The sequence below is a fragment of the Manis pentadactyla genome, chromosome 2 (genome assembly GCF_030020395.1).
Source record: "Manis pentadactyla isolate mManPen7 chromosome 2, mManPen7.hap1, whole genome shotgun sequence".
Taxonomy (NCBI): Eukaryota; Metazoa; Chordata; class Mammalia; order Pholidota; family Manidae; genus Manis; species Manis pentadactyla.
In genome coordinates, this window is record NC_080020.1 from 22,304,986 (window position 1) to 22,329,360 (window position 24,375).

Below are 24,375 nucleotides of genomic sequence, written 5' to 3' on the forward strand. Positions count from 1 at the left end.
CCGGGGCCTGGGCTTCTCCTAGGGTCACAAGGCCTACTATGCAGATCTCTGGTCCCTTCAGCTTGAAAGGAGCAGGAGAGGTACTCAGGCTTTGCTTAGTCCTGTTACAAGTTACCGCTCTTTCAGATACATGGGACCAGTGAGGACATACAATATCCTAAACAGAAAAGAAGCTCAGGGCTTCAGGTCTGGCTGGATCCAGGGTCCCAAATGATACTGTCGGATTCTGCCTCTGAACTGGGCTTCCTCTGCATCGTTTCGTTCTTGGGCAGGTGCTTTCCTGATTGGGCATGCTAGCCACCAGCAGCTCCAGACTTCCATTCTGCTTCCTGGGCAGCCTGGAGGAAACAACATAATTTATTCCCAATGAGTCCAGGGAAAGTCCTAAGTGTAGTTCTCATTGGCAAGGCCTGGGTAACTTGGGCCCAGGCAGTAGAGTTGGTTGTGAGCTGCATGACCCATAGTGGTTGCCCCAGGACGGAAGGTGGATGCTGGGTCCTGTCTGCTCTGCAGGCAGAAGAGTTGCGTGTCACATGCATTTGGGATTAAGTTTCTCTGGCTTGGAAGACCCTAGTCTTTCATGCTGTGTGACCACTTTGCTGGGCAGTAGCTTTTTCTCCTGTGTGTGGCCAACACTGGGTTCTGTCCCTGCTCAGAGGGAGGTGTTATTCTGTGCCGTGGTTCGCTGGAGAGTGATCCCTGTCGGTCAGCCTTGGAGAAGGAGACATGGTCACTGCAACAATGGGATCAAGAGGGAGATTAAGACTAAGGGATGCCTGACTTGGCCCCTTTTGTCCCTCACTTCAATCACAGAGCTGCTGGCCATGACATAATATAGGAGCTGTGTGATTTTGGGTGAATTATCTCCCCCCTCAGAGCCTTGGTTTCTATTATGAGGTGGTTGAGCTCAATGATAGACTCTGTCGTGACTTGCCACTGAGTGAGCAAGAGCCTTCAGGGTATCTATGCACAATTTTTGAAGAGCACAGTATATGATATAGGATCACATGAATTATATCAGTGCTAGCCCTGGCCTCCAATCAGCCTCTGATGGGCCTTCTTTGCACAAGTGGCCTCCCTGACCAGGAGAAGAGAGTGTTAGTGGTTATGGGCAAAGAGCCAAGGCATAGCTTTTGCTTTTCCCCATTTCTCATATGTGGTCATCCCGGAGAGGCCTTTGAATTACAGGGTTCTAGACGACCCACGTGGACACATCGGGCCTGGGAGACCAGAGGGGCCAGGACTAGCACCTAGACCTTTGGACTCCTGGTCCAGTGCTCCCAGACCATGCTGCCTGCCTAGCTGACCTGTGGTTTCTTGTTGCCATGGACCAGGGGCCAGTAGGCATCCTGCAAGCAAGAGTCCCAGGGTGGAGCCTTAGGGCCCTTCCCATGCACAGTGCTCATGCCATGGTCGGGGCCGTAAGGGAGCTCTGGGGGCACGCAAGTTGAGGGAACGGGGAGGGCTGACAGGACAGAGCTTCTCGGGGAGCAGGAAGGGGGCCAAGTGGAGTCTAGGTACAGGGGATGCTCAAACAAGTCTGGAGCGGAGGTTGTAGTGTTTTCAGGGCAGTAGCCTGGCTTGCTTACAGTACAAGGGTTTGGGGGAGGGGAGGAGGCTGCAGAGGACAGACAAGTGCGGGGAGGGCCTTCCTTTCATTGAGCTGAAGTTGGTGTTTCTTGTTCCCAATTATTAGCACTTCATTTGTGCTTCTAGTGCATCCCCTTTCCAACACACACACACACACACACACACACACACACACACACACACACACACACACACACACACACACACACACACAGCAGGCCACTCTCTTTCCTCAGGTCCAGATCATCCCCAGTTACTTCTGCTGCGATAACTGTGCTCTTCCCTCTACCTTTCCTTCCAGAAGGGGGGAACTTAAAGGCCAAAGATGTGAAGAAACAATGTGTCATGGAAAGGTCCCAGAGACTTGGCTTTGTGGCCTGTTTCACAAGACGTTCTAGGTTTGAACAAAACGATGGGCATAAGAATACTTTGAGGACAGGACGAGAGTGGCAGGGACTAGTGCCTGGAGAGACGAGGCCTAGGTCAGGCCTGGTGCAAGCAGCACTCAGGTGAATCCTGGCTGGGCAGCCATCTCTCTGGGTGACGTTGCTCTGCTCCCTGGGGGCCTCAGGCTCTTAATTTGGCAGCGGCCTAGGTGGTCCAGGCTGCTCACCAGCTGGCATCGGGACCTGCTGAATACTTCAGGGTGGAAAGTCCCTCTCTGTTCTCCTGTCTCCTTAAGCATGGGGACCCAAGGCCAGGAACCTGCTGCCTGAGGAGTGACCGGCAGTCAGGGTGAGGTGGAGAAGTGGGGACAGCTGCAAAGGTCCTACCTGGAGATGCAGAGTCCACCGAGTTGGTGTGAAAATGACTGATGGTGGGAACCCAGGCCTGGGTGCTTTGCAGGGCTGTCTCTGTGTCTGTCAATGTGACCAGTGCGAAGGCCCTCGTGCCCATTTAGTAGCTGTGGTCCCTAGGAGTCCTGGGATGACTAATCTGGCAGGTAGCCCCTTGGAAGATTTTATTATCCTTGAGCAAAAACAGGCATGGGCGAGCGGCCTTGCTGCTCACTCCACATGTCTTTAAGGAAATGTTTCAGTCAGACCTTGCATTTAGGCTTCCTTCCCCAGGATGGCATTGCTTCATCTTCTTTACTGCTGCCTCTTCTGCACATGTGCTTCCACCAAACTGCAGTGCGTGGAGGGAGACGGATGGCGGTAGAGGAACAGGAACAGAGACAAGGACTTCTGTTTGCTGCTGAGACCTCTGCCCTTCATCCAGGCGACAGGCTTCCATCTTCTCTTCTCATTCCCTTCGGATAATTTACAATCCCCCTCTGGTGGAGGCTTTGGGCATCTGCCCTGAGCACTGAAGAATGTGGGCTTGCTTGTCTCTGCCATGTTCTTTCTTCTGCATGAAGGCTTCCCCCACCCAACCCCTTGGGGTCGGCTGTTACTCATCCTTTAGGAATCAGCTTAGACTTCACCCCCAGCAAGGCCTCCTTGATCTGCCCAGAATACATTGACAGCCATTCATCTGTCCATCTGTCCACCTAGGAAACAAGTATTTCAAGAGTTCCCAGCCCTGAGCAGGGTTCTGGGACTATGTCATTGAGCAGGACAGGCACTTGGCTTTCTAACGGGAGTATCTCTTTTCTGGTCTGGATATTTGGCAGGTGGCACTCTTTCCTTCTCTGTGCAGTGCTGTAATCAGGTTGCAGGGGATTCATGGGTGTTGGGAAGAGGGCTGTGTCCCTTTCTGGTCACCTGCCCTGTCAGAACTTTAAATAGCAGCCCCATGCCCATGCACGCATGCCTTGGAGGAGCCAGTGACTGCGAACAGAAACCAGTCAGCATCTGGCTGCCTGCCACTTCCAGCAGTGTGGGATGGCGGGAGATGGTCAGGGCCTCATTTGTGCCTGTCCCCCTCTTACTCCTTCAAGGCACAGTGTATGTGGGCCACCCCACCCCGTCCATGATGCCTTTGCTGGTTGTCCCCTGCCCCAGCTCAATCAGCCTCCCCTGCCCCCACACTACTTGGCCTTTGTCTCAGGGTATTTATTATATGCTTCACACTAATTTGTATGCTTGTCTTTTTCCACTAGGTCAGAAGCTCATGAGAGTCAGGGTTGGGTCTTCTTTTTCCCTGAGTCTTCAGCCTTTAGCATCAGGCCTGGCATAGGCTAAGTGCCCTCCACCATGCTGTGTGCTCAGTGGCTTGGGGTCTGGCATCCTTGGCTCTCCCTACTCTCAGCTGCTTTCCTGGCCCATACTTCTCCAGGCCATGGAGTTGACCCCCATCTGACCTCTCTGTGAGCCAGCCCATCGTGCATTCAGGTTCAATGTCTAAGATCCTCTGGCTCTGCCTCTCTTCTCTTTCCCCCCAGGGGCCCAGCTAGCCTGTCCTCAGATGCCAGTTCACAGCTCAGTTTACTGGGCCCGGAGGGGTGGCACCTCGTCTTGGTGCTGATTCTGCAGACAGCTCTAAGCACAGCTCCGAGACCCTCAGAAGCTGGCAGCTACAAGGTTTTCAGAGCTAGAGAGCAGCGGGGAATAGGCCAGAGATCTGGGTTCTGTGTGACCCCAGCAGGAGGCTTCCCTCCTTTCAGCTCGCTTTCTCTGTTTCTGTGATAGAAATCATCTTCAATGCTTCTACAAGTTGCCAAAATAATCACATTAATGGAGGTTTTGTACATGAGAAAGTGCCCTGAAAATACAAGCAGCTCTGTTACTCTTGCCAGGATCGTGTCTACCTGCTGTACTCAGCCTGGCTTTCTATCTCTCCTGGGTCCTGAGAAGGTGGTGCAGGGACGTGGGCTTGGCTAGGCCACCCTCCTGTGGGGAGATGGCACTGTCCCCAGGGCAGATGTAGCAGGAGGGATGGGGGGGGAGAGAGATCCCTACCCCTGCCCAAGATTCCTTAGTCGGCACTCAGTTTTAGGGGAAGAGAGCTCAGCCTGGACTCCGCCTGTGGCCAGGGGGGAAGCATGCCTGGGGTTGGGACTGGGGGCTCTGTTGAGGGCCAGGTTGGCAGCTCACCTCTTCCTTTATCTCCACAGGGTGCCAAGTACCGGGGCTCCATTCACGACTTCCCAGACTTCGACCCCAACCGGGATGCTGAAGCACTGTACACAGCCATGAAGGGCTTCGGTGGGTGCTAGGCCCCTAGGAGTAAGGCCCGTAGGAAAGGAAATGGGATTCACTGGGGCTTGGGGGTGTCCCCACAAGTTGAGCACAGTTGAGCTCTTTTAGGGCTGGGTGGGTGTGAGATGGTGAGAAGTCCTCACTCCTATTTTTGTCTCCTCTTTTAATAATTTTTCATAATCTTCTAATGAAATAGTCCAGATTAACCACAAGGTCCAAAGAGTAATAGAGGCTTTACCCATAGGCCTCCCACCGCGAATAGCACTTGCTTCCTCATAGAGGTGAAATCTGGGTAGGTCCCCTTCCTGCAACAAGCCGCCTGCCCTTCCTCTTGCGGGAGCCACTCCCCTGAATTTTGTGCTTATTTTTCCCTTTTATTTTCCTTGTCATGACAAGAAGCTTGTTCTTGAGTGTTAGGATACCTGGGTTTTGCTAAACCATGCTCATTGTGAGATCTTGGGCTAGTCCTTGCCCCTCTCTGGGCCTTAGTTTCCTTATTTGTATGGTGAGTCGCTGGATCCTGGGCTGTCTTAGCTCAGATACTGTGTGTGCTGTGATCCCTCTCAGTGGGGGTTTGACAGGTCCCCTTAGGTCTCCCGCCAACACCACCTCCTCATGAGCAGAAGGCCTTAAGGACTGCAGGGAGCAATCCTGGTGGGCTTCCTGGAGGCTGGGTGGGGTAGGGTGACAATGCCCTTCCCTCTTCCAGGCAGTGACAAGGAGGCCGTGCTGGAGCTGATCACATCCCGGAGCAACAGGCAGAGGCAGGAGATCAGCCAGAGTTACAAGTCCCTCTATGGGAAGGTAATCATGGTGACCAGAGGGCAGGTGGGGTGGGGCTGGGGCAACGATCTCATTCACCTGTGTCTTCCTTCAGGATCTGTCGTTTAGTATTTTACCCCAGGTCAGCCTCTGCTTTTTTCTTGTCTTCAGTCAGGCACCATTCAGCCACAAATACATCTAGAATGCTTGCTGTGTGCTGGGCTCGGACTAGGCCTTAGGGCTACAAGTGAGCCCTGTGAGGTGTCAACCCTGTGGCGTCACAGACAGTGGGAGAGACACACAGTAAATAAACATGGTGGTGGGAGGAGTCAGGAGGCCAGGGACTTGGGTCCTGTACCGCCGCTTGCCAGCTGTTACTAACCATTTGGGCAAGTTACTGACATCTCCAAGCCCGTTTCTTAGGGCTGCTGACAGTAGCTCCAAGAGTGACGATTAAATGGGCTCACTTAGCCCAGTGCCTGACAGCAAATGCTCATTAAATGCAATTCTTATCATCATAAGTGCTTCTCCCCTAACCCCTCCATCTCCTCTGCCCTCTTTTCCCATTCCCCAGGACCTCACTGCTGACTTGAAGTATGAGCTGACGGGGAAGTTTGAACGACTGATAGTGGGTCTGATGAGGCCACCTGCCTATTGTGATGCCAAAGAAATTAAAGATGCCATCTCGGTAAGAGGCGTGGGTCTGCATGTGTTTGGGGTCGAGGCATGGTTAATGAGAAGATTCTGGCCTTGACAGCAAGGATTCAGGGAGCCCTGCACCCACCCAGCGAGGCGCCCTCCTTCAAGAGGCAGCTTGCCCAAGCCCTGTCCTGGAGGCTTGCCGTGGTCTCCGCCAGATGGACAGATGGGGGACAGATGTCAGTGTGAGGCAGACCCCATGAAAGGGGGCCCTTGGCCCCAATCCCAGTTTGCAGTTCTGAGGAAGTAGGATATATAGGGAGGTGGAGACAAATTGTGTCCAATACCCAAAGGCCAAGAGACTACTAGAGGAAGTTGGGAGGGCAGGCCCTGCCCTGGGGTAGCTAGGGAGAGCGTCCCGGAGGATGAGAGAATCAAGTTGAGCCCCGAATCCTGGGGAGCGTTTGGTTGATCAGAGTGGGAAGGCCCTCCCAACGCCAGCAGGGCTTGTGCCAGTGTGTTCAGGATATGAGCACCTTGGTCTGGTGAGGTGAAGAGTTGTTGCCTAGGAAGCAGAGAGACTTCGAAGAGCCCTTAAGGGTATCTCGCACTTTATAGTTTATAAGGTGCCATGATCTTTGCCTTAGGTGCACCCTAATTAAACGTGAGCTCATTTCATGCTCTATGAACAATTAGCAATATTAGAGATTATTACCTTTTCAATCGCCCTGTAGTTTGCAGAACTAGTATCATCTCCATTTTATGGCTGAGAAAATGGAGGCCCCAAAAGACAAAGTTTCTTAATGAGACGTCACAAAGCAAGCTGCTCGCAGAGGTGGGACTAGAATCCATGTTTTGATTCTTGGGCCAGCAGCTCCAGGTCAGTGGCTATGAGGTGTGACAGGAGCAACCTGAGCTTGGGGGTTTGATAGCTCTGGCCACTCCAGGATCCCAGCCCATGGCTGGTGGCCTTGCATCCCGGCCCTTGACTCATGTGCCCCTTCTCTTCTCCCAGGGCATTGGCACCGATGAGAAGTGCCTCATTGAGATCTTGGCTTCCCGGACCAATGAGCAAATCCACCAGCTGGTGGCAGCATACAAAGACGGTGAGATGGGCAAGAGTGGCCATTCAGGATTTTCAGATACAGAATGAGGGTGATTGCAAGGGTGGGACCCTAAGTCTCTATTCACCCTTTTTCCTCCTTTCTTCTCATCTGTCCATATAATAAGTACCCGCTCTGTGCTGAGTGGTGTCCTAGATTCTCAGGATATGGCGGTGGGCAGAGCCTTGTAGTCAGTGTCTCCTCGAGCTTGCAGACCAGTGAGGTAGGGAGGGGTACGGACGATACACCGGAGAACATGGTGGTGATGCATGTGGTCTAGGGCTGCGAAGGACACAGACAGGAGGACAAAATGAGACTTTACCTGGGGCAGACCTGCTTCAGACGGGTGGCCAGGGGAAACCTGTCTTGGGAGGGAATGAGAAGGAATCAGTCACTTAAAGAGTGGGAGGAGATCCTGGCAGGCAGAGGGAATGACAAGTCCAAAGGCTCTGGAGCAGAAATGAGCCTGGTAGCCACTGGGCAGGCAGGGCAGGATCATGCAGGGCCTTGCAGGCCAAGAGAAAGGGATGGTGTTTTTTTCTGATTCATCCATTGGGAAGCATCAGATACGAGCGCTAGGACAGTCACCTGCTTAGCTGTGGTTAGAGAAGGAGTGAGAGCAGAAGCAAGTAGCACCGTCAGGAGGCCGTAGCCACCGTCTAGGGGAGGCATGACAGTGGCTGGAGTAGGATGGCACCGGTGGGTTTAGAGAGAAGTGGACAGATTCCATCTCACGGTGTCATGGGTCAGCACAAAGAACTGTGGGGATGCGTCCTGTGTCTTGCCATGGCTGTCACAGAGACTGGGTTTTGGGATTTGTAACAAATACCTGGCCGTTTTGGGAGCAGCAGGGACCTTTATCCTGGCTCCCCAAAGTCTCCTGGAGTTGGGGCTGGAGCTTGTGTTCCTTCCCTGCAGCCTACGAGCGTGACCTGGAGGCTGACATCATTGGCGACACCTCTGGCCACTTCCAGAAGATGCTTGTGGTTCTGCTCCAGGTTAGTCCACCTTGGGGCCCTAAGACCCTCCAGAGCCTTCTACCAGAGCACAGGCAAAGGGCCATGGGCACCATCTGCCATTCACCCAGACAAGGTGGCCCAAGAGGACTCCTTGGCTCCTCAGCTATAAAGTCTTCCTCGTAAAATGTGCCTTCCCTCCCCCAAATGCCCATTTTTGTCCTCAAACTTGAGGTGGTTTCTCTCTTTCCCCCTGGGTGTAGAGTCTGACGGTGCAGGGCCAGTTCCAACCCCGGTGTGCACAGGCTGGCAGACACACACAACCCTTCTCTGCGTGCCAAGGAATATCCTCTCCTGTGGCTTCCTCCCTCATCCACAGGCACCTCTTCCCCTCTTGCCATTGCCTCCTAAGCCACAGTAGGTACCCGAGTCACCAGCCATGATGTGGCATTTCTGGGGCTGTCTGCTTTGCATCTTCTGCAGCCAAGCCCTGCTACTCCTCCCTCCCACCCAAGTTGTACATAAAAAAGGCCGTAAAGATGTTGCAAACTGGTGTCCACAGCTAATTCAGTCTGTCAAGTTGGACTTTTTTCTTTGTGTTCCCATAGAATGTGTTTTTTTTAAATAACACTTTGAATTGGTTGCTAACACTGAAAAATAGGGAGCTTTTGTTTTGAAAACCAGATTTCTAGATTCTTTCGAATAATTGGAAGTGCTGGTAAAGGCAGGTCTGCATTCTGCATGACTGAAGTGGGCCTGAAGACATGTCCCCCTCTGCTGTTTCACTTTCACCTGCCCAGCCCCACAGGAATCTGTGACCATGCGCCTGTGGGACCAGGCATTGACATGTTTTCAAGCCCAGCTCCAAGGACCAAATCTTTAGGGGAAGTTTTATATATAAATTAAGCCATCTCTTTGTTTCACCCTCTCTTCTCCCACTCCCACTTTACACCTGCTGCTCTCAGGGTAATACTCTCCCTCCATTACTGTAATAAGAGATATACCATATTTAGCAACTAGAGAATTGTCAGAAGCATCAGGAGTGGGAAAGTGTGGCCTTTGCCCCCATTTTTCAAAGCCAATTTTTCTAGAGAGATGAGTTCCTGCTTGGGTCTTGGAGGCAAAGATGTTACCACCTCAGCATCTAACAGCAGGGGAGCACTGACATGGCACAGACTATAAGTGTGCCAGCTCTGTCTTACACTCAGTTCCAAAGAGAACCAGGGGATTTGAGATCTTGAAATGCACATTCCAGGGGAAGAGGTAGGCATAGGCTTGGCCTCTGCCCACAGAGCCAAGGAGCCTGGTAGGGCTGGCTCCTGTGAGTGTCCTGCTCTGTCAGATGGAGTAGGGAGCATGGGCAGAGCCACAGAAACACAAGTGGATTTGGAGCCTTCACAGCCTGTGAGCTCAGACCTCGGGGCCCAGGTCTCAAATCCCCATTGGTGAATTCTTTAGGTTAAGGTCTAGGAGCCCCTGTGGATCATGAAGGTGCAGACATTTTACCCCTATGATATTATTGTTGGGGGGAATTGTGGGCCAGGCCTGGACTTGTGGCAGGGGCCCTGTCCCCAGAGAACTTCTCAGTACAAGACTCTGGCTTCCTCTGGGATAGAGGCACCTGGAAGGACCTTGGTTATTTTCAGGACTCCCCTGTTTGGTCCCAGGTCCAAGGATGAAGGAAGAAGCCAGTGGGAGGGACCCTATGACTCCCTGCAAAATAGATGGTATAAGTCACTGTTCCTGGCCATTTGGGGCCAACTCAGTTTTCCCAGTCCTCCCGGTCTCACCACTGGTATCCATGCCTTCCCCTGGCTCTGGTATTTGAACCACGTGTCCCTCGTCTCTCTGCCCAGGGAACCAGGGAGGAGGACGATGTAGTGAGCGAGGACTTGGTGCAACAGGATGTCCAGGTAAACAAGCAGCTCCCCGAGGTACAGGCAGGGAGCTCTAAGAAAGGGGAGGGGCTGGGGATCTAGGGAAGGGCTAGAGGCAAAGTAATTTGCATCAAATGCCAGAAACAACTGACTCATAGCTGTCATTTGTACAGTGCTTTGTTGAAGAAAGGACTTAAATTATCTTTCAAACGTACATATGTAAAATTGGTAAGTTGTATTTTGGAGCTTTCCTCATTTGTTCAGTCAGTCTTTTAATACTTACTGAACACTTGCTAGGAGCTAGGTACTCTGCCAAGCATTGGGGAATCACTAATGAACAAAATCACACAAACACTTCTGGCTATACCATACACTCCAGGTATTTGAGCCCCCACTGTGTACTGCCAGTAATATTTCAGGAGTAGATACAGAGAATTCTAAGACATCGTTCCTGCCCTCAAGAAACCCATACTATAGTCGGGAAACAGACACATGAAAAAATCATTGCAGTATATAGTAGATCAAAGTTATCAGGAAGCAGAAAGCTATAGGAGCCTAGAAGAGGGAGGGAAGAAAAGAGAATGCTGCCTAGGGGTATCAGGAAGTGCTTTGGAAACTAATAGAACATTTAATTTGGGTCTTATAGGTTGAGTAGGAGTTTCTCCCAAGAAGAAAGGTATATAGGTATATGCAAAGTCCTGAGGCTACGATCACAGGCATGTTCAGGGATCCAGCAGCATTTCTGAGTGGCGGCCAGTGGGTCCTATCTTCTGAGGTTTTCTTTTCCAGTTAAGTCCCTCCGCTTCCCCCTCAGGACCTATATGAGGCAGGGGAACAGAAATGGGGAACAGATGAAGCCCAGTTCATTTACATCTTGGGAAATCGCAGCAAGCAGCATCTTCGGTTGGGTAAGCTCCAGAGAGGACCTGTGGCCGCCCCCTGAGGTCGCGTCAAGAACCCCTTTCTCTTTTCCTTCTCTACTAACAGCATGGTAGCCACTTCATCGGCAGCCCAGATACCAGGTTTTGGCTTTATTAGACAGTGGTTTGTATAGTCCCTCTCCAGAGTCATTAACAGGATGCTCAGCCCTTCAGTCTGGGTACCAGTCCTGTCTTAAGGTTGGACTGTGAGCTGTACGCAGCCCCTCACAGTGTACACGGCGTGAGTACACAGTGGCTGGTGACATGCATCTCCTCCCTGCCAGCAGCCCTACCTTCGCACTGGCCACTCTGGTCCTGGCTGTGGTGCCCTTCCGTCTGAAGTCCCCGTTTCTTCTCAATGTTATGGGGGCACTCTCCACATCCCTGTCTCTCTCTCTCTCTCTAACTCAGTGTTTGATGAATATATGAAGACCACGGGGAAGCCAATCGAAGCCAGCATCCGAGGGGAGCTGTCCGGGGACTTTGAGAAGCTGATGCTGGCTGTGGGTACGTCCTGATGTTGCATTCCCAGGGGCTTCAAAGGATTCTGGGATTCTGGCTCAGGAACAAGGGGCCAAGAATGGAAAAGGAAAGGAGATGGGAAAGAGAACTGGATGGGCAGTGAATTCTAAAGTCCAGGGAGGCAGGTAGTCGAGCCTCAGGCACTGGCTTCCCTCCGCCCCCTGCTCCAGTGTGTGTGATAGGGCGAGAAAGAGCGCTGAGCCTCTGGTTGGGAAATAATGATCAGGGGCACAGACTTGTATGGAGCATGTACTGTGTGCTAGGCTCTGTGCTGAGCATTTAATCATGAGAAGACCCAGTGGGCACTGTCATTATCTCCATTTCACAGATGAGGAAACCGCATCTCACAGAGGCTGCGACACTTGCCTGGGGGTAGTTTTGTAATGAACTGGGGGTAGTTTTATAATGAAGGGTTCCAGAAGCTGACTAGTCAATAGTGGAATCAAGATTTAAACCCAGGGCTTCCCCCACTTCTGCTGTTGACTTGGAGTGAGTAATTTATCCTTACTGGACTTCAATTAACTTGTCTGATAAATGGGGGTAGAGGGGTGGACTGGCTGACCCAGAGCCCCTTGAAAGCCTGACATTCTAAGAGTCTGTATGTCTGAGCCTAGGGTAGGTTGTATGTTTCTTGTGCAGACCTACAGCCCAGACCTCATCTTCCTGCCCACAGCTGTCCCCTGATGACCCAATTTCAGCTATCCAGGTTCTGGCCCAGCAGGATCCAACATGATTTAGCTGCCAGTACCTTTCTGGTGTATTATAATCTAAAGAAACTCCTTTCCCAGCTCCACCCTAGATGCTACCCCCAACCTGGCCCAGTTCCCTGTGAAATCCCAAAGGACTAGAAAGATGAAGTGGGTTTTCGAGAGGCAACATGTACATTTCAACACCCCCGTTTCCTGATTTCTGTATATTCTGGGATTGTGGTGATAGTGGGTGGGTCTGAGATGCCCTGGGGCTGTGGGGTATCAGGAGCCAGGGTTCCTCCTGGGTTTCAACTTGGTGGTACCCAAGGAATAAAAATAAAGAAGGAGTTAGGCCACCCCAGCCCCTTCCAAGGGGGAATATAACTTTGCCTCTTCCTTTTCTCAGTGAAGTGTGTCCGGAGCACCCCAGCGTATTTTGCTGAAAGGCTCTTCAAGGCCATGAAGGTGTGTGGTGGGGTTGGTATGACTGAGGTCGGGAGGGGTCTCTGCCCACCCGCACAGGACTGTCCCAGCTTGTTGGCAAGTCTGTGGGGTCCACTGGCCAAAAAGAGCCATCAAGGGATTGGCTGCAGGGAAGAGTGATGGCTTGTGTCCCAGGTGGGCTCCAGAGCCAGGGATGCTATCTGGTCACACCCCTTCCCACTCAAACACCTGCTCTGACCTCACGACTGACCAGAGGGTGCGGAGACAGCTTGCAACCAATCCACCCAGCCAGACAGGTTGGAAACCCGCACTTTTAAAAAATACTAACTAGCCAGAATGTTTATATACAGTATATAATAGGTGTATACATACAGTATATACAGTAGGTAAGACCACTTCAGAAAAGACGTTGGGTGGGGAGGGAGGAGATAAAACGAGGGACATGTCAGGGGCTTCGGAAGAATGGCATTGTTCTGCTTCTTCTGTTCTTAATTTTAATGTTTTATTATGAATGTTTTATTATTTTTATTGTATTTTCAACTAAGCTGCGGACTCTCAGCCCTTCAGCCTCCTCTTGAGTTCTTGTCTCCCGAACCCACTTGTCTTCCAGGGCCTGGGGACACGAGACAACACCCTGATCCGTATCATGGTCTCCCGCAGCGAGCTGGACATGCTCGACATTCGGGAGATATTCCGGACCAAGTATGAAAAGTCCCTCTACAGCATGATCAAGGTGAGCAGGGCCAGTAGGGGCACAGAGAGGGGCAGAGAGCTCGCGGCCATGGCAGAGCTTGGGGACCACCCCCTGGAGGACAGAAACTGGCCTGGGAAGCTGGAAGTCGCTGGGGAATTCCAGAAGCTCCTGCCTTGTGACACATTCACAGAGTTTAAGGCAGTTCAACAGAGAAGCGAGTGTACAGGGGTGCTTGTGAGTCATGAAGCTCAAGAGGCAGGCAGGACTGGGTCTTGAAGGGCACGCAAGCTGAATTAAGGATGAGACCTCCATCCCAAGGGCAGTGAGAGTTCCATCGCCTGGAAGAAGGTGGGACATTGAGAGCACAAATGAGTTAATTTGAGAAATGTTGGCCGTGGGCCTGGTGATTTGTGATGACTCTGGGGTGTCCAGCCCATGAGACTTGAGACTTGGTCAAGAGACAGATGTGGAGTTGAGTTTTTCTCCTTTTTGGGGGATAAGATAAAGCTTTATGGGTTCAAGCTGCATTCCCCAAAGTATGTTTTCCAAGAGGTATTATAGTAGTAGTATGACCAAAAGTGTGTCATGGGAGATGTTTGGAAGAAACTAGAATAAGCAAAGTAAACCAATTTCTTTACCTGAGAACTTCTCATAGCCTTTACTGTAGTAAGTCTATTAGGAAGCTCCAACAGAGATTCCAAATAGGCCACATCTATCAAATACACATTTGTTTGGTTCTTGCATTTCCCAGTGTTTTTTGTTCATGGTGCCCTGTGTTCATGGACTATTTCACTTAGAAGGCCTGGGCTGCCATTATCTGGTGGCAGTGGTATGGCTGGGCCTGGCTCGCCTTGGCTCAGGAGAGCAGAGAGCATAGCTTCTCTTCCCAGTTTCCTGTTCAACGACATAATATTGATAGCTGGAAATTACTCATTGTTGCAAATATTCACATCACAGAAACAGGTAAATGTTACAGATCAGAGTTTTTTTTTCCCCCGGAGAGCCAGTTGGTAAGTACTTAGCAGCACACCACTGTGTGGTGGTCTCGGCCCCCTCCAGATAGCAGGAGAGTCAGGGCTGCTGTGAGTAAGTGTTCAGCCTTCCCCTATTGGGAACCGTGCCCAGCATTTCCTGCTGGTCTGAAAGGGCTTCTTTCTTCCCAGAATGACACCTCTGGCGAGTACAAGAAGGCTCTGCTGAAGCTGTGTGGGGGAGATGACGAGTAAGTGACTTCTTGGCCCAGGCTGGAGGGAGTGGCCTTGGGGGGCGGCAGGCCAGGGCTGCCCTGGCCCTCACCCTGGTGGATGGATGGACTGGATGAGCTTGGGGATCCTCAGAAGCAGGAGCACTGCACAGGTGAAAGCCTCAGTGTCTGGATGTGAGCGTGAGTGTGGTCTCCCATCCCTGGACACGCCTGCTCTCATGAACTCGGAAAGTCAGTCTGGGAGTGAGGCTAGGAATCAGCATCGGAGGTCCAGGCCCTGCTACTTCTTAGCTGCTTCTCAGATTCATCATCTGTTAAATGGAAAAAACACAGATGTCTGCTCTGCCTACTCATTTATTCAGCACATGTGTATTAAGTGTCTTCCAGTGTGCAGGCATTGTGGGGAAGCACGTGATGAAGCCCACTGCCTAGACGGGCATAGACCAGGGCGTACGTATGGGGCAGTCCTGGGATGGGGAAAGGATACATGTGTGTGAACGCACACGCAGGGGCACTATCCCAGACAGAGGAGAGGCTGCTGGAGATAATGAGGCTGAGACCCAAGGAGAAGGGTGAGGACGAGGAGGAGGTGAAGACAGGGTCTGTCTAGAGGAGCATGTGTTGGGTGGAAGAAAGGCCTAGAGACGAGAAGCAACAGCCTGGCTCATTTCTGTAACTGAGGTCACACTTCTGCCGAGCGATGGTGGGGGGAGATGAGGCAGAGGGCTGGGAGGGCCTGGCAACCTCCTCCTGGTGGGTGAACCTCTCCTGAGGGTAAAGGGGGCCTTTATATCGAGGCATGACTTGAGCAGATTTGTGTGCTGGGAACGACAGGTGCTATTTCCCCCCTCTGGGCCTTGTTAAGTAAAGGATACAGCAGCCTCCTATCAACCTTTGCTGATTATAGTTCAGCATCCATTTACTGAGCACCTGACATATCCAGGTGCTTTGCAGGAGAAGATTGTAGAACTAATGTGGCCATAAACTGATTGTTGACTTGTCAGAGAGGAGGGACTTAGATGGAAATCACAAGAATTTTAAGGAAGAAAGGGGAGGTCAAAGGATCAGAGAAATCCTGTCCTTCTTGACATCCAGGGCCAGGAAAGCTGCTGGGCACAGCCAGCATTGCAGGGGTCTCAAGAGGGTAGAAGGTTCTCAGAAATGGAGAGCTCTGGTACATGGATGAGAGCAGGCTGGAGAGAAGGTGAAGCCAGGCGAATTTACTGGGTGTGTGTGGTGTGTGTGGTGTGTTGCCTGTGATGACATTCCCTCCTATCCTCTCCCCAACCCCCTCCATTCCAGTGCTGCTGGCCAGTTCTTCCCGGAGGCAGCGCAGGTGGCCTATCAGATGTGGGAGCTTAGTGCAGTGGCCCGAGTTGAGGTCAGACCCTCCCCACCTCCTGCTTGACCTCCTGACCTCAAGCTTCCACTCTTCTGCCTGCACCTTCCTGCTGCTGTGGTTGGCACCCATCTGCCCCCTGGTGGCCAACCCGAGACACTAGTTCTCACATCTGAAGCTGCTTTTCTTCTTGGAGTGACAAATTGGCGGGTGGGCACTCTGGTTGGGCACCTCATTCCTGCATTAACTTCTAACATGCTAGGAAGTGTTCTAGCCCACAAACTACTAACAGGCCTTGCCAAGTGGAGACCTGTCTGCTTCTGTGCGGGGGTGGGGGACACTAATCCATCCTGGGTCCCACAGTTGGGCTTTGGAGGCATGAAAGCTGAGAACAGATGGGCACCCCCCAGGTGTGGGCCCTCACAGGTGCACTGACCATCCTCAGACCAAGGGTGCATAAAGGATGAGAAGGTGGACCCAGGGTTCACACATGTACTTGGAGCCATCCATTCCAGGGCCTAGTAGCACTAGGTCCACACAAAATATTTGGAACCTTGGATTCTTCTGTTACTCACACGCTGTGCCACTTTTGGCAGGTCCCCACCTCTCTGGGCCTCTGTCGCCATCTTTAAAATGAGGGCATTAGATATGGCAATCTGAGGGCTCTCAGGCTCTGATATTCTAGAGCAGCGTTTCCCAAATTATAAGGCAAGAACTGTCATTGCAGAGGATCTTAAGTTATATGAAGTGAATTTACTTAGGCATTAAACACGGAACCTCATGCTGTGAGAGAGCGGCTCCTTTTTTATTTCATCAACCTCACTGATTCTGTCAGTCCTGCTTTGGTGCTGCGCTCGCTGATTTTCCTTTTTGACAGAGCTGAGAGAATGAGCTGTAAGCTCAGAACCTTTAACAAGCAAAAGCATCTCATTCAATTTGGTGACATTTGACCAGGTGTTGTTTTTTTTAAATCACATTTGTTTTCATGGGTTGTCATCTGTTATGGCCCATGATACCAAGTTTCTATTCCTGATAGTGATATACAATTGTTTTCATTCATTCATTCATTTAGCAGCTATTGTCTGAGTGCTTACTTCTGTAGTAGACAATTGGGATATGTCCAAGAACAAAGTGGACTAAAGTCCTTGTCCTTTAGGAGTATTTAAATGCACTTCAAAATTAATGTATTTAAGTAAAACAGAAAAGAAGTTGAATTAAGTAAAAATATTAAGAAATAACATGGTGTACACAAATAGGAAACATTATGACGGTCACTTAGGAGTGACTGAAATTTGGGAAGCCCTGCTCTGGTATTTTAGAACCTTTAGGTGCCCTTTCAGGTGGAGGGGATCTTTAAGAGGCAGGCGGGCCTAGGGGACAGGGCAGGATTCCAAGGGACCGGGGAGGCCCCAGTGCTGCTAGGACAGAGCTGACTCCTGGGGCAGGAGCCCAGCTGCTTCTCCCTTGACCAGCACTTGCCCTGCCCCCAGGCCGGGGTCAGTCTCTCTCCCTCTCTCTGTCAGCTTTAGGGCAGGGGTCTGTCTGCTGCACCTTCACTCCCGCCTCTTTCCCCACAGGCTGCTTGGTTTGGGGCTCGTGGGGAGGGCCTCCCCTCCCTTGCATGCTCCTCTCTTGGCCTGGCCCCCAGGGGGGCCTCCAGACACCTGCTGAGTCTCTTTCTGCTTCTTGCAGCTGAAGGGGACTGTGCGCCCAGCTGATAACTTCAGTCCTGATGCAGATGCGAAAGCTCTGCGGAAGGCCATGAAGGGACTTGGTAAGGGGATGTGGGGGCGGCGTTGGCCTCCGGGGCAGCAAACGTGGCAGGTGCGGTAGTGGTTTGGGCAGGAGCAAGAGCCAAGGCCTGGAACCAGGGTCCCCAGGATGAGGACTTTACTGTAGTCCCCACCCTCCTGCGGAGGCTCCTGGCTTCCGGAGTGTAGGCAGGGGTGCGAGGGGTTTGTCAGGAACTTGGCGCAGGCCTTTCCTGAAGACCAGAGTGTCTCCATCCCCTCAGGAGCCGTATCGCGAGCGCCCCCTGCTGCTCACCCTCTCCTGGCCTCCGTTCGGCACCCGGTGGGCGGATGGCCTCCGGAAGGCCGGCGGGTCCGAGCATCTTCCGCGTGGCTTCCATTGCCCTCTCCCCCGTACCTGTCCGACAGCACCTCCAAGGGGGCCCTGGCTTAGTTCTCTCCCTTCTGGGGCTCATTTCACTGGTCTCTCAGGAATGACTATAGTGACTAAGCATGTTTAAGCATGTGTAAGTTGACAGGTATAAAAATGTTTTTGAAAGAGAGAGTCCCGTGCCAGGTCTGAGGTTGATGGCGTTAATCTGACAAGCAGGAAGTGATGTCCTGGTGCCTTCCAGTCAGTCTGCTGTGGTTCAGCGGACTTGGGATCCAGCTTTCAGGGGACTGATGAGAAAGCTCCTAGGGTCCCCAGTGGGGCTTAGATTGCCAGGTTGGAGGGATCCTTTATAACCACTCCAGCCTCTTCATGTTACTGTGGAAACTGAGTCCCAGAAAGGGGATAGGACTTGCTCAGCCATTGCCAGAGTCAAGACTAGAACTCTGCTTCCCCTGGAGTCTTTTTCTGAACCAGCAATTAAACAAAAGGAAGTGCAGGGAGGGGCCCCGGGGAAGTGAGTGGCTTGGCCCAGAGGCTCCTGCAGAGGCTCTGGAGCACCCGGCTGCCCAGCCAGGCTTCTACCCTGGCAGAGATTGATGGGGTCCATCGGTGGGGACACATGGGGGAATCTGGGCCACATGCCTTCCCGTGAGCTGTGTGGCTTGGGTCACTCAGGAACTGATGAGGACACCATCATTGACATCATCACGCACCGCAGCAACGCCCAGCGGCAGCAGATCCGGCAGGTCTTCAAGTCTCACTTTGGCAGGGTAAGGGCCTCAGCCTGGGCCCTGAGCCCCGACCCACACGCCTCTTCTGACGGCCCTCGGCCTGTCCCAGCCAGCTCTGCACAGTTGGGCCCCCGTGGAACCCCCATGGTCAGGTGTTCCGGAGTGTCTCCAGCGTTGGGTTTGGGCTGCCTGCAGACACATTCTCTCCACTCCCTCAGTTCCTTATGATCAGTGACACTGGTGTGGCTCGGCTGGGGGCTGAGTTCACAGATAGCTGTTTTCATGCAGCGTTTTTCTTATCTCACAATTCCCTCTGCAGAGAGGCTTCAAGGTCCCAAGGCTGAGTGTCTCAGACTGCTGTGCTTCAGTAGCATCTTGTTTTAGCTGGCGAGTTTCCCCAGGATGGAAATGATGCCCTTTGGCACTGCCCCCTTCCTCCCTTTCTCCTGCCTCCAAGGAGAGAAGTCTTCTTGTTTTGTCCAGCCCTCTTTGTTTTCTTCTAAATAAGTAGTAGATCCAGCACCAGCAAAGACAGGCTCCCGCTCTCCTGCACCCACGGGGAGTCCATCCCCTCGTGCCATGTCTCCTCCCCATCCTGGCTCACATGGGGCAAGTGCTGGTGTAGGTATGACCTTGACTCTACCCTTTTCAGGACCTGATGGCTGACCTGAAGTCTGAGCTCTCCGGAGACCTGGCGAGGCTGATTCTGGGGCTCATGATGCTGCCGGCCCATTACGATGCCAAGCAGTTGAAGAAGGCCATGGAGGTATGGTGTGAGCACCAAAGGAGTAGGGTCCAGTCTCTGGGTGCTGGGAAGACACACGGGCTCTTCACAAGCCCAGGTGGGTTGGCTGTGACTCCTGGGTAGAGGCCCTCCCACACCCAATTCAAACGGGCATGAACACAAAAGGGGTGTTGGCCCCTATAACTGAAAAGTACAGAACTCGATCTGGCTTTAGACATGGCTGAATCCAGGGACTCACAAAGCATTATATGGACTGTCAACTCTCCCCTGCCTGGGTTCATGTCTCCTGTGCGGCGGCTCCCCTCAGGCAGCTTTTCTCCCCCATGGTGGCAGGATGGCCTGGGTACGTCCTACTGGCTAGCACCTCCAGCGGACAGAGTTCCTTCTTCCCAAGAATTCCACCAAAGTCTTGGCTTTTACTCTGGTTGATTCAAGTGGGGTCACATTCCCAGCCAGCAGAGGGGTCAGAGGGACCTCACGGAGCAGCTAGAAGAAGCAGGATGGGTCTGGAAGGGACACAACAGCTGCATAAGTCTGTATTCTAGTCCAGTCCTGTCACGAACTCTCCTGGACCACTACCCTTTCTGAGCCTCCATGTCTTTAGCTGTGAAGTGGGAACAGTAATCCCTAACCATCAAACACGGGTGCATCGGGCAAGCTCAGGGGTATGACAGGCACTGTTGCCTGAAGACCTGACCCTGTGGTCAGCAAGGAAGGCCACTGTGTCCTGGCCCAGCTGTTGCTGAGGCTGCTTTGCTTCTCAAGACACTGACTGTAATGGAGGCTACTTTCTTTATTAGGAGCATGTGGTGACCTCTCCTGAGCTAAGTGTTTTAGCCCAGTTACTTGTCTCATCGACCCATGAGGCAAGGCTTTTATTTTGACCCCATTTTACAGATGAGGAAACTGTGGCTTAGAGGTTAAAGTACTTGGTCAAAGGTACAGCGCTATCAAGTAGCAGGGCAAGTATTCAGAGCAAGTCTGACTCTAGAGCCTCACTTGACAACCACATGAAACCCCAAGGGCTCTTGGCCCCTTAAGGGTTAAGAGGAGAACAGACATTCTCTGGGCAAAGCAAATTAAGATTATTGTCCTTTTAAAATGCCTGGACAAAAAAGGCAAATGACTTAGACACATGGACTATAGAGGTTGAAAGGACCAGCGAGCTACCCTGACCCTGCTCTTCCCACTCCCACAGTTCACAAGTGGGAGGCAGGGAGATGCAGCAAGTCGGTGAACGGGGGAGGATGGGGTCCGGCCTTGGGTCTCAGGGTGCTCCGGGATGAAGCTGGCTCCCCACAGGCTGCTTTTAATAAAGAGCCTATTGAAGATCTCAGTCAGCCTCGTTCTCCTTCAGATCAGAGGACCAGGGACTGGCTGACCGCTGAGTAGTAATCTCCAAGGTGGGGAACATGCCTTACCTTTCTTTGTAGCTGCAGCCCTACGAGCTTGTGCAGTGACCGCCACATTGCAGGCATTTAAAAGAGAGTTGAATCAGTCAGTCAGGCTTGTTCACCTCCTTCCTCTCCCCCAAAGTGAGGACCTTTGAGTAGCAGGTTCCCCAAGCTGCCTTTGTCCAAAGGACCTAATGTATCAGCCCATATACCACTCATCAATCCAAATAGAAACAAATACAGCCTGAAAGCACAAAACTTTTTTCTTGTGACAAAATAATATGTGCTCCCCATGAAAACTTGAAAAAAATGCATACAGATCCCTCACTGACCCAGAGACCATAATCACTTTTATACTGAAATATGCTCTATTCTTTTTATATACTTACATACAAATGTTTTTATTCAGATGTGTATGTGCATTTTTATATACCCATATACATATACCCAAATTCCATATATTCTTCTCTTTTTAATTTTTGGTGCAAAGCAATTCTCATGGAAGGCTCTGTAAGCTGGCATGTTTGACCCTGATCGTGCCAAGGTTTCTGGTCTGGGGGCCATGTCTTGGGTTGAGGAGAAAATCCAGGAAGACTTGGTAGCTTGAGTGTTTGCCTCCTGAAGGGTTCTTGAAGCAGGGGCCTCCTTGGCCTGGGCCCCTCGGCCTCTGTGTGGGGATCAGGGCTGTGGTTCAGGTCCTTTCTGCTTTGACATTCTAGGGAGCTGGCACAGATGAAAAGACTCTCATTGAAATCCTAGCTACTCGGACCAATGTAGAAATACGGGCCATCAATGAGGCCTATAAAGAAGGTGAGTGCAGGTAGCCTGGGGCCCAAGGCCCCTGGAAGGGGAGTGGGAGAGGAGCCAGGTCTCCCATCTTCCAACCTGGCCCACAGCTCTGCCCTGTCTCCCTTCTTTGAGGCCACGAGGCTTTGATAAGCCCCTTGGGTGTGCCCAGCCCAGAGTCTGAGGAAAGGGTGCCCCAGGCAGAGTCCCAGCTGGACAAAGGCCTGGCAGCAGAAGAGAGTTGGGCTGGGGGTGGCAGGAGAGAGCTTCCAGGCCCCCAGAGAGGGCCCCCATGCTTGGTTGCATATTATTCTGAAGAACTTTGAGTACCAGTCAAAAATGTTTGAAGCTTTTCCTTTGTAAGCAGCTATAAAATGGAAGGATTTTTGAGCAGAGGAGTGACATGGTCAGAGCAATGCTTGTAGGTCCGGCAACTGCCATGCAGGAGGGAAGGTGGAGGAGAGAATGAGGACAGGGAGGTGGTTAAGTGGGAGAGGTGAGATGTGATGCGCCTCAGCTGGGCAGGGGCAGAGGGAGGGGGTGGGCTCATGGGCTTGTCAGTGCCAGGAGCAATAGCAGGATGGCTGGATGCCCCCAAGAACCAGCTGCAAACTCCTGCATCCCTACCACCCCTGCCCACGCTGCTGTGGCTCAGGTCTAAGTTTCTAGGACATGCCCCCACCAATCCTTCTTGGCCGGCAGCTGCCCACACCCCCTTTTTCTGTCTCAGACTATCACAAGTCTCTGGAGGATGCCCTAAGTTCAGACACATCTGGCCACTTCAAAAGGATCCTCATCTCTCTGGCCACAGTGAGTTCACAGCCCCAGGCCTGCTTAGCCTTCTGGGGGTCTGGGAGGCGGGAAGGGTTGCTGCATGGAGCCTACTTCCTGATGAAGAGAAGGTGTCTTCCCCACTGGCCTTCTGAGTACCACCACCGAGGCTGTTAACTGCCTCATGCACGCCTTCCCCCCTTGCTCACTTTTCAAAGCTTGCCTGGTGCCACCTTCTCCAGGCAGCCCTCCCTGCCAGCCCTCAGCCTGGCTCTTTGGGCCCCCAGTTGACAGGACAGACCCATGTGGGTGACCTCTCCCTGTATTGTTACCCAGAGCTTCCTTCACCACCTCTTGAACTCCCCTTACCCAAATGTTAGGCCCTGGTGCACACCTGATGCACGCTCACTGTGTCTGAGCCAGGCCTTGGGCTAAGTGCCTCGCAAACATCCCCATTTAATGCTCCCAGCAGCCTACCCTATAAAGGCAGGATTATTGTTCCCACGTTACAGCTGAACAAAAGGGTTCAGGGAAGCAGAGTGACTGAGCGAGGTACTGTGGCGGCTGAGGGACAGAGAGGGTGGGTGTCCAGGGACTGACCTTTCTCTGGTCCTGCTGCAGGGGAACCGTGAGGAGGGAGCAGAAAACCGGGACCAGGCCCGGGAAGATGCCCAGGTGAGGACCCCCTAGCGGCTCCAGCTGGCACCTGTCCATGCACGCGGCCCTCGCTGTCTGGGGGTGGGGACGGCTCCTGGCAGGGACATGGCCGGTTTGATTAGTAGGCTCTTGGAACTCTGGTCCCTTTGCTCCTCTCCACTATTAGAAGTGAGGCTTGGAGGGATTTCAGAGCTTTCAAAAAGATACTCAGGAGTGTGGTGCTGGTCTTACTGGCATTTCCTTTGTGAAGAGTAGCCTGAGCCCCAGACTCTCAGAGCTGGAATTAACTCGCAGGTCATCCAGGACAAACACCTCATGTTACAGTGGGAAAACAAGGCCCAGAGAGAGTAAATGGCTTCTGAAAGCCACACAGTGAATTGGTGGCCCAGATGGAACTGACCCAGAGGGAGCAGCTCTGGGAGTTTGCTGGGGAGGGGGCCTGAATGCTAAAAGTCTTAGTTTATTTTCTATGAAAGGGGACCAAGGTCAAAGGGAGTGTGCTGGGAGAACCTAGAAAATGAAGTCATCAAGGGCTGGGATCTTTAGTTTGCTCACTGATGTACCCCAAGCAGCACGTGGTCACATTCAATAAGTATTTGTTATTGATGACTAAGGGGACAGGGGGCTCTCTAGGGCCTCTTAGCTGCTCCACTTCTGCCCTGCTCTTTGGGCTGGCGAGCTTGAGGTCTGGAGATGGCTTCTCATGGAGGCTGCACAACCCCAAATTCATTGTCCTTATGGCTGGGCCCTCCCTCCTGCGGTCATCTGCACTGTCCCCACTCACCTGTTCCTTGCTCCCAGCACCCTCAGTCCCAGGCCCAGGACTCCATCCGCAATCCCTCAAAAGCTCTATCCCCAGGGTTGGGCTCAGACACCACAGCCTGCAGATCTGGCCCCATCTCTCACAGGTGGTGGGCTGACAAGAGCCCTGATGCATGGGGGTCAGGGCGCCACTCTGTTCCCTGTTCCACCAACCATGGTGTGGAATGTTAAAGCAGCATCACAGCTGGGAGAATGCTGAGCTGTAAACTGACAATTACAAACTTATTAGAGCACTAAGACTATTTTATACTTTATTACACCGCCCTTTTTTTTTACTGAAGGGAAATGAAGCTCCTTATTACCTATTCAAGAGCAGTCTCAGTGGCTGTGGTGTGACTTGAACTCAGGCCTGCCTGACTCCAATGCCTATACTTAATACCATTTAATACCCTATGGGACCCCAGTACAGTGATTTCCCAGCAGCTTCCAAACTAGGTAGCAGCTGGTGTTCAGTTGTCCAGCCCCCGGTTTGGAATACAGATGTCAGAAGCTGCAGAGTTCCATTCAAATATGATTTCCCACC

At 52.2% G+C, this 24,375-nt stretch overlaps 1 protein-coding gene across 3 annotated transcripts in view; it reads left to right on the plus strand.

Moving 5' to 3' along the window:
* ANXA6 (annexin A6) overlaps positions 1 to 24,375 on the plus strand; it is a 47,576-nt gene that overhangs the window by 11,957 nt on the left and 11,244 nt on the right. For all 3 annotated transcript variants that reach the window (XM_036893391.2, XM_036893392.2, XM_057490595.1), the window contains 18 exons: positions 4,589 to 4,679; positions 5,383 to 5,477; positions 6,010 to 6,123; positions 7,090 to 7,180; positions 8,096 to 8,175; positions 9,990 to 10,046; positions 10,825 to 10,918; positions 11,342 to 11,437; positions 12,548 to 12,606; positions 13,196 to 13,318; positions 14,443 to 14,501; positions 15,786 to 15,864; positions 17,515 to 17,596; positions 18,622 to 18,716; positions 19,330 to 19,443; positions 21,536 to 21,626; positions 22,333 to 22,412; positions 22,995 to 23,048. In XM_036893391.2, coding sequence (XP_036749286.2) covers positions 4,589 to 4,679; positions 5,383 to 5,477; positions 6,010 to 6,123; positions 7,090 to 7,180; positions 8,096 to 8,175; positions 9,990 to 10,046; positions 10,825 to 10,918; positions 11,342 to 11,437; positions 12,548 to 12,606; positions 13,196 to 13,318; positions 14,443 to 14,501; positions 15,786 to 15,864; positions 17,515 to 17,596; positions 18,622 to 18,716; positions 19,330 to 19,443; positions 21,536 to 21,626; positions 22,333 to 22,412; positions 22,995 to 23,048 — 1,554 coding nt within the window. The remainder of the gene's footprint in view (positions 1 to 4,588; positions 4,680 to 5,382; positions 5,478 to 6,009; positions 6,124 to 7,089; positions 7,181 to 8,095; positions 8,176 to 9,989; positions 10,047 to 10,824; positions 10,919 to 11,341; positions 11,438 to 12,547; positions 12,607 to 13,195; positions 13,319 to 14,442; positions 14,502 to 15,785; positions 15,865 to 17,514; positions 17,597 to 18,621; positions 18,717 to 19,329; positions 19,444 to 21,535; positions 21,627 to 22,332; positions 22,413 to 22,994; positions 23,049 to 24,375) is intronic.